The sequence below is a fragment of the Xiphophorus hellerii genome, chromosome 2 (assembly GCF_003331165.1).
Source record: "Xiphophorus hellerii strain 12219 chromosome 2, Xiphophorus_hellerii-4.1, whole genome shotgun sequence".
NCBI classification, from domain to species: Eukaryota; Metazoa; Chordata; class Actinopteri; order Cyprinodontiformes; family Poeciliidae; genus Xiphophorus; species Xiphophorus hellerii.
The window spans coordinates 13,891,966-13,904,662 of NC_045673.1; the positions used below are offsets into that span (position 1 = coordinate 13,891,966).

At 39.9% G+C, this 12,697-nt stretch overlaps 1 protein-coding gene across 1 annotated transcript in view; it reads right to left on the reverse strand.

The window, feature by feature from the left end:
- The window catches only part of LOC116729186 (membrane-associated guanylate kinase, WW and PDZ domain-containing protein 2-like), a 158,220-nt gene that overhangs the window by 132,120 nt on the left and 13,403 nt on the right, over positions 1-12,697 (reverse strand). The window contains 1 exon segment of the mRNA XM_032577559.1: positions 130-246. Coding sequence (XP_032433450.1) covers positions 130-246 — 117 coding nt within the window.

Genomic DNA, 12,697 nt, shown 5'->3' on the forward strand with positions numbered 1-12,697 from the left:
CCTGGGAGGAGTGGAGAGCATCTTATTTAAAAAGAAACAAAGAGGGAAAAGAAACAACTACGCTAAAGCATTAGGATAGTGAGATCAGAGAGGAGTGGAACAGCAATGAGGAGAAGAGTACGGACTCACAGGGAACGGTGCGGAGGTAGAGGTTGTCTCTGATGATCTGCTGGTGGTCGTGGTCCACTGAGCCCTTGGAGAAGCGAAGGTTGAGGTAGTGCCGCAAATCTTTGTCAACTACCCCCCCTAAAAGAATAAAATAAAAAGAGTTGAGTCAGGATCAGGTATAAAGAGACGCTTTGCTCAAACGGTCTCCGAAAATCTACTGAAATGAGCTAAAATGAGAAACAGCAAGTCAACTCTTCTCAAACCTGAACACTTTTATATGTTTTGTGGAGGTCAGTAGTGTTTTAGAGAAAAGGCTGTTTTATTCATTTGTACACTTTCAGCCACTTCAGAAAGTATAAGCAGTCAGATATTACTACTTTGACAAAAACTGGGCCAGTAACAAGTGTAGATTTATCTGCTGAGTGACTCCAGGGAGTAGAAACTTTTTCCAAACCTAAACAAACATCTGGTTTCTAGAGAGCACTGCTGATCAGTGAGAAACAGGATGTAGCTACTGGTAGCCATACATGCTCATCTAAGCAGTTATTTTATTTTTTATAACCAACACTATGCTACACAATTTAGTCTACAGAATGTATGCTCACAGTTCTTTGTCTAAGCTTGTAATAAGTTACATTTGACCTCAGTTTAAACCACAGAAGTTTCTTTTTTAAACAACTCTGCAATCAGCTAATCAGCAGGCTAATCAACTTTGCATGTAGCTAATTAAGATGGCTGACAATTAGCCACGGTGGCTAATAGTTTTTTGGCCTGAAAGAGAACTCTCCAATAAAGCTGCAGCAAGTAACTATTATTAAAATATATTTTTACACATTGATGTGGAGCAGCAGGGATATGTAAGGTTTGTTTGTTCAAAGCCCACTTTTCTCAGGAGTCACTAGAACTCCTTATTCAAGTTGTTAGACAGAAAACCAGATGAGTTTGTTATTGGTTGGTTTCAATGACCAAGCTGATGAAGTCAATAAGAATGTAGACTGACTTTAATAACTGTAGCAACATGTTTACTAGCAGGCCTTGTTCAATACTGTGAGTCAAACAGATTTCATGAAACAATAAATACAATTTCAAAGACTACAAACACATACTGTATGTGAGGTTGGTTTGACTTTAGGTATCCAAATTTTCAAGTACAATTAATTACTTGCAAGTAAGCAGTCATTGTTGAGGTCAGTGAGCAGGTCAATGGCTGGTAGCAGCAAAAGTCCTTCCAAATTGCACTTTGACCTGGATTTTATGTATATAACCACATACTTAGGAATATCATGCGATTGTATACTGGGACACGGCACACAACGCTAAAGCATCACAGGGCAACACAGAGACTCACAACATTACACAGACACACTTATACTTAAACAATAAACAATTGACCTAATAGTCAGTGTTTTTGGACTGACTGGAAGCAGGAGTACCCAGAGAGAACCCATGCATGCACAGAGAGAGCATGAAGACTCCTAACAGCATCAGTGTTGCCTTTTTAAAATAAGAAAACCAGCAGATTTTGTTGATGGTTGTGTCTAGTGAGCAGGTTTACGAAAAAAAAAAACCCCATTAATAATGTGTTTTTTTTTCTCTAAACCTAAATTATTTAACCCCTGGAAGAACATGTTTACTAACCAGAAACATGTCAGTAAACATGCTAAAATGTATTCATTATTTATAACACTTATATAGTAACGATCCTAAATTTTAATGTTTTGTTTGCTTTCCAAGTCAGACTTCTAACTTTATGACATATTTTATTTATCCAACCTTGATCCAAAAAAACTTATTTTCTAAATATGTGAAATGCAACATGGACAATATTTAACTTGCTGGTTGGAAAAGCAATAGACTTGCTAGACAGTTAAATCTTAAATCTGCATAACAGCAGCAACAGGTAATAATGTGTTTCTGTCTGGATTTATGTAATTCATCAGTGTAGGAACTTTGTTACAAACATGTTCAAACACTAAGAAATGCAAGAAATTGTTTGTTTGCTTGTTGGGTTTTTTTGCAGCTTCAGTTGAGCCTAAAATTATCATCTTGGCAGATTTAAGTTGAAATTCATCAACATTCAACCAGAAAGTTTGTTTCCGACAAAATATGTAGTTTTCTTTTTTTTTTTTTTTTTTTTTACATTTGATGCCAAATGTCCAATTTTGTATTTTTTTTTTACACCTTTCTGAATAATTAACTATAACATCATGATTGGTATTACAGTAATCACAATCTTGGACTGCAGAGTGGCACAGTTGGTAGTACTGATGCCTTGCAGTAAAAAGGTTCTGGATTCAGTTTGCATGTTTTCCATGTGCATGTGTGGTGGTGTCTCTCTGGGTCCTCCAGCTTCCCCCCACCATCTAAAACCCTGACTGTTATGATAACTGATAACTCTAATTTGTCTGTGTGTCTGTCCTCTGTGTCGCCCTGTAATAGTCCTGTGGACTGTCCAGTGTTACCTCTCTCCCAGTCATCGCTGGAAATAGGCACCAGCGAACCCTTGACCGTTCAAGAACAAGTGCGTATAAACAAAGACGGATTTATAGATCAGCTTTTTGCATCACCCTAATTTTATCTCCTGCTTCCTTCCACAAATCCTTAATCAGATTCAAGACTGAAGTCTGAACGAGCCACATCATAACGTTACCTCAGGTCATAGAAGCATAGATTAAACCTTAATCTGTCTGCAATTTGAATAATTTTGTGATTTATCTGTATATATACACTTAGAAAGCAGCAAAATCCATTTTCACATCAGGGCATTGAGAATCTACAACTTTCCAAGTCAGAATTCATATTTTGGGAGGTAAATTTTCTAAACTCAAAATTAGACAATTCTAAGTTTCACGTTTATTTTAAATTTTGGATTAACCATGTCTAACTTGCAAGTCAGAAAACCAGTGAGTTTGGCTCATTGTGCAGAGTAATCTAAACTGTTAGCAGCACAAGTAAAAACAATATGCTCTCTATGGGATTTTATGTCTCTATGGCAAAAAAAACTTTTTTTTTTTGCCTTCATCATCTCTTACACATGAAGTGACCATATTGTATTGTAAGGCCAGAGATAGTGGAGAAAACTTTGAGTTTTTGGGAGGGGTTGGGTCATTTCTGTTGTCTGAAACTTCACAATAAAAGGTATTTTTGGTATCAAAAGCACCACTTGCCATGCTTCATAAGCAATACAAGTTACAAATTGAATGTTTAAGGCATTCAGGCTTGTAGTTCGTACAAACTTTCACAGCCAAATCAAGCCAACCAGTGCTACCAGTGACCCAAACGCACACGTCAGGGTAATTGTGTAAACCGGTGATCCCATAGGGACTTAATGTGCGATGTCAGCAGGTCAGGTAACAAAAGCTACAGAGGACAACAGCTCGCACCCACTTTTCTCTACGCTTCTCTGTTTCCATAGATTACATGCTGTATAAGCTTTTTTTCTTGTCATTAAGTCACTGAAGTGCAACACAATAGAACTGTGCAAAGAACACAACTGTACGCAGAGGAGTAAAGAGCGGGGAAAGATTCATGAGAAGGTCCACAAATAGTTTCTCCTGCCTGCATCTAAAACAAGAGGAGCCCAGGAGGACGAGAGGAGGGGAACTCACTCTACACGCAACATTTGGTATGCAATAGTATCACATCCGACAGCGGAAGGGATGAGGTTACATCCTAAGCATTTACAAATGACAAACATGTCTTCCCAGTCATGCATACAATATTGACCTCTTGCCAAACTGAGTCAACAGCCTTGGGCCTACAAGTTGATGCAGCGCCTACCTGTCAGGGGGGGTTGACACATTGCACTGGAGTGGAAATGCATCGGGCCCCAGTGCAAACACATGCACACGAGTCCCTGACACAGGTGACTCTGTGATTCTCAGAAAACAATAATGCATCGTCCGCTCGCACAAACTGAGACCATTTCATCACTGTTTTCAGAAAAGCCAGAGGAGGAATGACGAGAAAAAAAGGAAGCATAGGTAAAACCTTCATCAACATCCAGGCCTGACGTGATTCTCTGATAAACCACTCTGCTTTGTATTCAGGCACAGGCTTCATGTTGGGCATGCAGACACCAACACACACATATTAATACATGCACACGAGTACACACACACAGAGAAAGACACAGAGAGAGAGAGAGGAGAGAGAGAGAGGTTGATATGAAGATAGCCAGACAGTGAAGAGGGAGTGAGATCCATGCACCTCAACAGCAGCTGGCCCAGATGTTGATAAAAAAAAAAAAAAAAAGAAAAAACGTCTTTCTCCACAGGTATATATATCCACTGACAGCCTGTCCTCCCTGGCGTCCTCTAGCTTCACATCCCACCGCCACACATCCTCCTTTACCTTGGTGAAACCTCCCCGTCTTCCCCGTCTTCCTCTGCTTCCCAATTGCTGCTCCGGCACACAGCAACCGGCTGCAGCCAATTTTAATCCCAGAAGATGACGACCGGGGTGTGGGGTGTGGGGGTGGGGGGGATGGTAGATGGAGAGAGACACAGATAGATGGAGAGAGACGACGACCGTCAGGAGGAGGGAAAAAAGAGGAGAAGAAGATGTGCCAGTGGGAAGCCGGGCTCTGAAAAAAAAAAGGAAAAGAAAACCTGCCAGCCGATTGGCCAGGCTATTTTCACAATCCTGCAGCATCCTCTATCTGCTTCTGGTGTTACTGCACTAGAGTGTGCAAGTGCATGTGTGAGGGTGTGCAAGACAAAGACAGAAAAGCTGTCTGACAGCAGCGTAAAAATGCTCATGCATGCGAAGGCATTCGTAGATGTGGGTTTCCATTTTTGTGCATGTCTGAGTGCAGGCAGATGCCCTCAGACATTTTTCAAATACGCAGCATCTCACCCACCACACGCTCGCCCAGTCTGACCTTGTGTTTACGTCACACAGCAGGAAGAAATACAGCAAAAAGCAGCAGCAGCAGCAGCATATGTCACTCTGAGGTTACACATAGCCGTACGCACATGGAGGGCAGATGAGCTCACAGCTGCAGATGCCAGTGAAGATGCCTTGGGCAGTTTTTTAAGTGAGGTTTGGTCAAGAAAACAGAAATAAACAAACACCGGCACAGAAACACATGCTGATGATATGAGCCGAGTCTGCAGGAAGGGTTGATTTGAAAATGCTTGACTGGTTTAACTGTGCAGGACGAACAATACCACAGATATCAGAAAACTAAATAAAACATTACGGCTTTCTTGGTGATTGGTTGCATCAAGAAAGCAAAAGAATAGACAAGACATGTATAGGATATACCCAGATCTCAGAGAAAGACAGTGCTATCAATCACAACCCCATCTAGGCAGACAACATCCACTACAGCTCCTGCTCACAGAGAAATACAGTAGCTCAGCCAGTCAACACTGACTCACTGTAAAGTCCGTTTATCCAAAACAAACACCCAGGAAAAAAAAAAAAGAGAGAGAGAGAGAGATGAAAATCTGTGCCACCATACAGTGACTTTCAACAAGGTGGCCTATTTACAATCAGCTCCAGATTCCTCGCTGGAGTCCAGCAGCAGCTGGTACGCCTGAAGAAAATGGCCTTACCTCCACCATGGACGGGAGGAGAGTCTCTCCAAGGTACTGAGTGCTTGATAATTCCTGTGATGGTGTGTTCAAAGTGAAATGTTTTGGGTTTTTTTTTTGACTACACACCATTTTGAATGAAGGCAAAATGTTCAGTTAGCGTTTTCTGCTAGTCTTCCTTCACCTTTATTTCTTCCTATTCTTCCATAAAGGCCAGAATTGTTGACTATCACTGATGATAGTTGTTCTGATGACAGCTTCCCCCCACCTGAGCCGTGGATCTCTGCAGTTCCTCCAGAGTTACAAAGGGCCTCTGGTCTTATTGCTGAGCTTGAGTTACATACGTGTATATTTGAAGGTGTCAGAGTAACAGATCCACAACACACCTTTCTGATTTTTATTGATCAAAATTAATACCACGTCTCACTTTCCTTCCACTTCTCAACAATGCATGTCACATAAAATCACCATTAGATACACTAAAGTCTGTGGTTTAGAGGATTAAATGTTTGCACTCTTCCATATATTTAAGAAAGCACTACAGAGTTAATGTGAGGTTCTCATCATAACAACGCCCAGAGCAGACAGTTAAAATTGCAGGTTGTCCAGTCAGTAAATATCTTCCTGTTGATCTGACTCCCTTTTCTCTCACGCCTTTAAAGAACTTGATTCCTTTTTCATCGAAAACATGTACTGTGGTGATCCTGAATGTACAAATGTAGCAATCATCAGAAAAACCTCAAAACTCTTATGTCAGCTACTTCATCTTGTAGTGCTTGTATGCTGGGGTAAATGAGATAATCACAAACTTTAACATAAAAGCAAGTCAACATGATGATACAAACTACGCAGGAACAGATGCACAGATGGAACAACAGTGCTTCGGTTTAATGGCTGGAATCAATCAGAAGCAACAATAACGACGGTAAAACTCAGCACATATAAAACCCGATCACTGAGGAGAGTCGCTCACTGAGCTCATGGGGCAAATTTCACTCATTAAAAAGTGGAGTTTAAGTGAATATCGCTCAGAAATGACTCGACATGTGTGCATTTGATGGGCAGGGACGCTGATGAGCCAACCTGTTCATTTCAAAGCTCCTCTTCAGCATCGCTCGCAGTTTGACAGGACATGGACTAACAAGCGCACACAGCGGCACAAATAAGAGAGAAGCGCCGTTAGAAATAACAACTTTGATACAATTTTAATGGTTATATTTTAGACTTCATATTTCATTTTCTTATAATTTGCTTTTTGTCTTGTTTTAAATTAATTGTTGGGGAAAATAAGTGTCTGATTGTAATCTTCCCATCCTGCATGGAAGACAGTTTGTATATTATTACATTTTTAACACAGTCAAGCTGGTAATAATGCACCTTTTTGTCAAGGTTGCTCTGAAGTGGGTTGTAAATCTTGACCTCTGTGGACTCAGTAGCGAGGAACACACATAATTTATTTTGATAAGTTGAAACAGCATCCTGGCTGACCCGTCAAGTTAAGCAGCTTCAAAAGCATATGATCGGAGAAAAAAATAAAAAATAGACTCCATATTTGCTTCAATCTTTATACCAGCTGCTTTTATTCAGACAAAACATACAGAGAAACATTGTTCTCCTGCTTCATAACCTTTTGCTTTGCTATGAGCATATTACATTTTGTTCATATTGCTATGAACAACTCAATACTTATTGTTTCAGCTGCGCTCTCCTGGACAGTTTGGGACGTCTGTGTAAACCATGCAGAGCAGATCACGTGACGCAGAGAAACCAGGAGTCGCAGCGTCTCTGTTACCGTAAATGTCACTGGAAGTGTGAATTGATTAGGACGATCCTTTCAGATTTGCGAGCTGTGCATAAAAAACACGCTACGGTTTTTCAAAATAGGCTTAAAACACAATCATAAGGTTTGGCTTTGGAGGCTGCAAACAGGAATTTATTTAATCAGACTAAAATAAATCGTCACAACATTTTTTTTTCACGGTGCAATAAATGACATTATTTCATGCATCTTAACAAAACAAGCACATTTCACTTAAAAACTTGAATAAAAAGAACAAAACAAAACTGTTTATTACACTACATCCTATTAAATTCTTTATCCCTTACATATCTTTAAAGAATCTTGAGAAATGTGTTGTTTCCTCAAGCAACACAAATCAGTTTAGACCAAATAAAAAGTGTCGACATATTAAGAGCTTTAGGATTTCTTGTAATTTGCAAACACTGAGTTCTTCCAGCAGACAGGTGTGTGTGTGCATAATAAAGTTCAGTTTGCATGGAGAATGTAGATGCAGGAGCTAACAGGAGCCATTTTGTTTGATTTGGGTAGACATAATTAGTTCTGACATATCCACTCCACCATCAGGCCATGACAGGAGAGCAACGCCGTCTCTGCACACTGATTCACCGAGTTCGCCTGCGAACAAAATTTCACCACTAAACTCTTAAATGCAAACAATCCTGCAGTACTGCTTCAGGAATTCACCGTTGTCAGCTCTGACCCTGATTGTATATCCACTTATTTAAATCCAGACTCACCACCGGCCTGCTCGGATCTCCCCTGAGACACGAACACGGACAAGCGCCGCAGTGGATAAAGTGAGGGCGAGTTAAAGGTTGGGATGTGAGCTGACGGTTGGGGGCGTGCAGGCAGAGGAGACGCGAAAAAGATGCTGTTTTTCCAGAGTGGTTGTCATGGAGAACAAAACCCTGAGAGGCTCTGTAATCAATAACTTTCACCTATTTCCACATTAGGTTGCTCAGATTACAAAGAAGCATGAAGGGGCGTAAATATTTGCATTTCTTAAACAAAAAAAGCATAAACATTTAAGTACGAATATACAAATGTGGCAATAAATAATTAAAAAAGGTTACTTTACTGACAAAAGTTAGTTTATGGATATATTTCATAAAGTTTCATCTGATTTTTTCATTCATATGCAACAAACAGCAATCCATTGTGTATTGTGAAGTCTTTTTATTGGAGCCAGAATTAACTTCTTCAGCAGCTTGAGCCACATTAACTCATCTGTGGGATCAGACCACATGGTCCAGCCTCGGCTTCCCACAAGCATCACTGGCCCTCGGTTACACACTTTGACAAATACAGATTACAGCAAACCGGGAGCAGAAGATGAAGAAATGATCAGGGTTTTTATTCACTTCACACGTCAATGCTTTTAGTGTTTTTGCCTGATTAGTGTAGGTTTGCAACTGCAAATGAGTGCATTTTGAAACCCAAAACTTTAGGAACATCGTTATGCTGGTTAATCACAGAGTTTAGAAGAAACAGAAACTGTTACAGCAACGGCTCCGAAAACATAAAATCGAAATCCAATTTATTGATAAATTACATTTAAAGATAAGCAAGTTTCCCCAGAAACTGTACAAGAATAAAATAAGACCAAGAGATGAAACATATGCAACACTCATAAAATAGAACAGGCGTGTGAATTCACACTGAGCTTAACGCTGATGAGAAAAAATTAGTTTTTGAAAGAGACTTAAAAAAGGAAGTGAAGACGCCTGTCTAATATTTAAAGACAAGAAACAAATGGAGACTTTTTTTGTTGTTGTTTCTGTCTCTTTTGTGAACAGTGCTGCAGCTGATAAGATTTATGTTTGCATGTTATGAAAAAGTAAAACGTTCTTCGCCACTGCCCATAAAGCTTTTCTGCACCCAAAATCAGAAGCAGCTGGCGCCCTGAGCGAATCACCCCTTCAAGATGCCCATGTTGCCCATATCATAAGCTGCCACTGCCCCCAATCTCTATAATCGGTTCCTCTATACAGTAATAACAACATCTTTTTAGTTACAACCAACCAAACAAATCTTCCATATTGGCCTAATATTGTTTAAACGTCGTAACTAGAGGAATATCAATAAAGGTGTATAAAAACTTCTATTTAATTCTGCTTTTGGTTGTCCTGTTGAAGTCGTCCAGCTGTGGATGAAGTATCTGTTTCAGTCCTCCTGTGACAGGAGGAGGGAAGGCCTATTTCTTTTTTTTTCTTTTTTTACCCCTCCAGGGGGTCTTTTGTGGGCTCTAGTGTCCCTTATATGATAGTAGGCTGACAGGAAACGGGGAAGGAGAGGGAGGAAGACATGCAGCAAATGTCGTCGGGTCCGGGAGTCGAACCCGCGACGGCCGAGTCGAGGACTCAAGGCCTCCAAATACGGGTCGCGCTAACCACTACGCCACCATGGCACGCCAAGGAAGGCCTATTTCTAACAGTAAATGACAGAGTCTTTCTGCTGAAGGTCCTGATATTGATCCTCAAACCAGTCTTAATGATGATGTCCCTCCATGTGTTTCCCTACAGTGCCATAATCAAGATCAGACACACATTGGCAACCTTAGAACCACATTAAAGGAAAACACGGCTGCACTACAAATGAGACTGCAGGATTAAAGATGAAAGGTTGTAAGAACGATCCCTCCTCTCTCAGCAGGTAAATGAATTCCTCGTTTCACTTTCAATCACACAACCATAGTGATGAGATAAATACTGATGGACTCAGGGGTGTGAGCGCGTCGGCGTGTTGGTGTTTGCGGCGGCTGTACGGTGGTGTTTGTCATTCCTGATTGCGCTCTTCAACTCGAGCAGGGCTCTTCAGACTCCATCAGAAACAACATGCAGGATGCATCTAAATGAAAACAACAGCACTGATACAAGAGGGAAGGAGGGAGGAGAAAGTGCAACAGTACAACCGGGGTCATTTATCGTTTTGCAGGAGCAGGAAATAATAATAATAATGATAATAATAATAAAGAAACAACACAACAGGAGAGCGCAAAATACGAAGGACTCTTAAGGGCAACATTGAGCCGTAAAATACTCATCATTCTGGTGGAGCAGCAGTCGATAATCTGGGGGCTTTAAATTCAGAATCGGCGAGTCTCCAGTCAATACAAAAATAACAATGATTGAAACAAAAGCTGAGGAAAGGCAACTTGATGATTATAACCCAGCAGACAGTCTAATAGAGCTTGTCTGTACTGATAAATTGTCCTTCAAGTTACTTAAAAAACATGCTGCTCAACATGTGTGACAAAACATGGTTAACAACTAATCTATAGGGCGGCAGAAATACCACAAAAAACACAAAGATGAATCATGTATATGCCTATACAATATGTTAGTAGCAAAGTAACAATGTTTTATCTGCTTTCATGTGGAAAAATTAGGAGACCTCACCATTCATCCTCCATCCCATATCTATAACTGCTTATCCAATACGGTTACAGCCTGCTATTAGGTTTAGGTGAAGATTATTTTTTTGCAAGGGTCCAGGTTGGCTTGTATAGCTTGTATTTTGTATTTACTCAGGTTATTTTCCTCAAATATTGCATTTGATTATCTGAAACATTTAAGTCTGACAATAAATACAAAGACTCATGAAATCAGTTATAGGGGACAAGTACTTTTCACAGTACTGTATGATAATATTACACCAAACACAAAATACTAGCTTAACACAGCGGCAAACTGTGTTTCTGCAGGGAATAAAAAGCTGAGTCACAAAATCTTTTTGATTCATGCACTCCTGTCCAAAATTATCCCTAAAAAAGAAACTCTTGGACAAATTGTCACCCCTCTCATGGAAAAGTTGCTGACAATTAAAGTTGCTGGTCTGTTATTGATAAGCATTTTGCTCACAGTGGATCATATTGGATGGTTACAACCAGCAGATATATTTTGTAAATTGCCAGGTGAGGTGATGTTACTCAGTGTAATGACCACCGGATCTTGCTTAAGCCACCTATAAAGAGATGAACGTAGAAGAAGCTCCATTAAACGTTCTTATTCATTTAGAAACTTGCAGCAACATCAAGAGGAGTTCAGTTAATTGCAAATAGAGGTGAAAACGACAAACATGCAGAAACATTATCTGAAGAAAAAGTAAACTCTTGTCTTATTTTCTTTTAAAGGAAAAGAAAATAAATAATAGAGGATTTGATGAAAATACAAAGTAAAAACTGTGTTTATGTGTTTTTCTACACGCTGAAGGCGATAATACCAGGTATCACAGATGCCATTACTGGGAAACCTGAGGATACTGACAGCTTGGTCATTACAGCCATGAATCTATTGCTCCATTCCGTGCAGCACAGTTGCATCAGTTCAGCCACCACAGCAGGTAACATCGTTCCAGACAGGCTGAACTCAAACCAGACAGCCTGACGATAATTACAGACGCATTCAGGCTGAGGCAAGATCAGCAGTTGTCATAGTTACTCATAACTTTTATGTGAAACGAGCACTGAAGATTAAAATACTGGACAGCATACCTATTAACTTTCCCTCTGAAGTGAAATAAAGAACCACAGAGCGACAGTGAGAGTGTCAGGGAGGATAAATGACTGCTTCTGCTGCGGCACTAACGTCTCAGAGAGCTACAGCGCCCTCTGCTGGAAGAAGGCAAACACTGCATCTGTAGAGAAATCCTGATTGCAGATGAAGCGCTTTTAACACAGGAGCTGAGATTTCTTTAAGGAAGGCAGAAAGCTGCCTGCTGCAGCATCGAGCGTGATTAACGCAGCAGTGGAGTTTAAGACGGAGCAGCGATTAAATTACAGCCTTACAATAAAAATAATGTTGGCGTAGATGCAAACTGCGAATAAGTACTAAAGTAATTCAAATCAGTATTCATGCATTTACTGTATACAATAATAAGGTTCATTTAATCAGCTTAAAGAGTGAAACTCAGGTTCCTTCCACGCTTAGAGGGATTTTTTAAAGCTTTGTTTCTAATAGTTTTGATGATTACGGCTAAGCGCTGTAGAAAACTGGTTGCTTTTCAAAAAATCTGAATGCTAAGAACAAAAACCATATCTCTAATATAAAAATAGTTTAGAGAATAATGAGAAAGACTGTTGATTTTATAGTTGTGAGGCAGAAAGATGTTAAATAAGAATGAAATGCATATGCCATACATTACAGAGACAGGCTTTCAATAGGCTGACATTTCTGGGAAAAAATTACAAGAATTACTGAAATAAAAAATATATATAATCCATAGAATACTAGTTCTTTCATACAGGAAC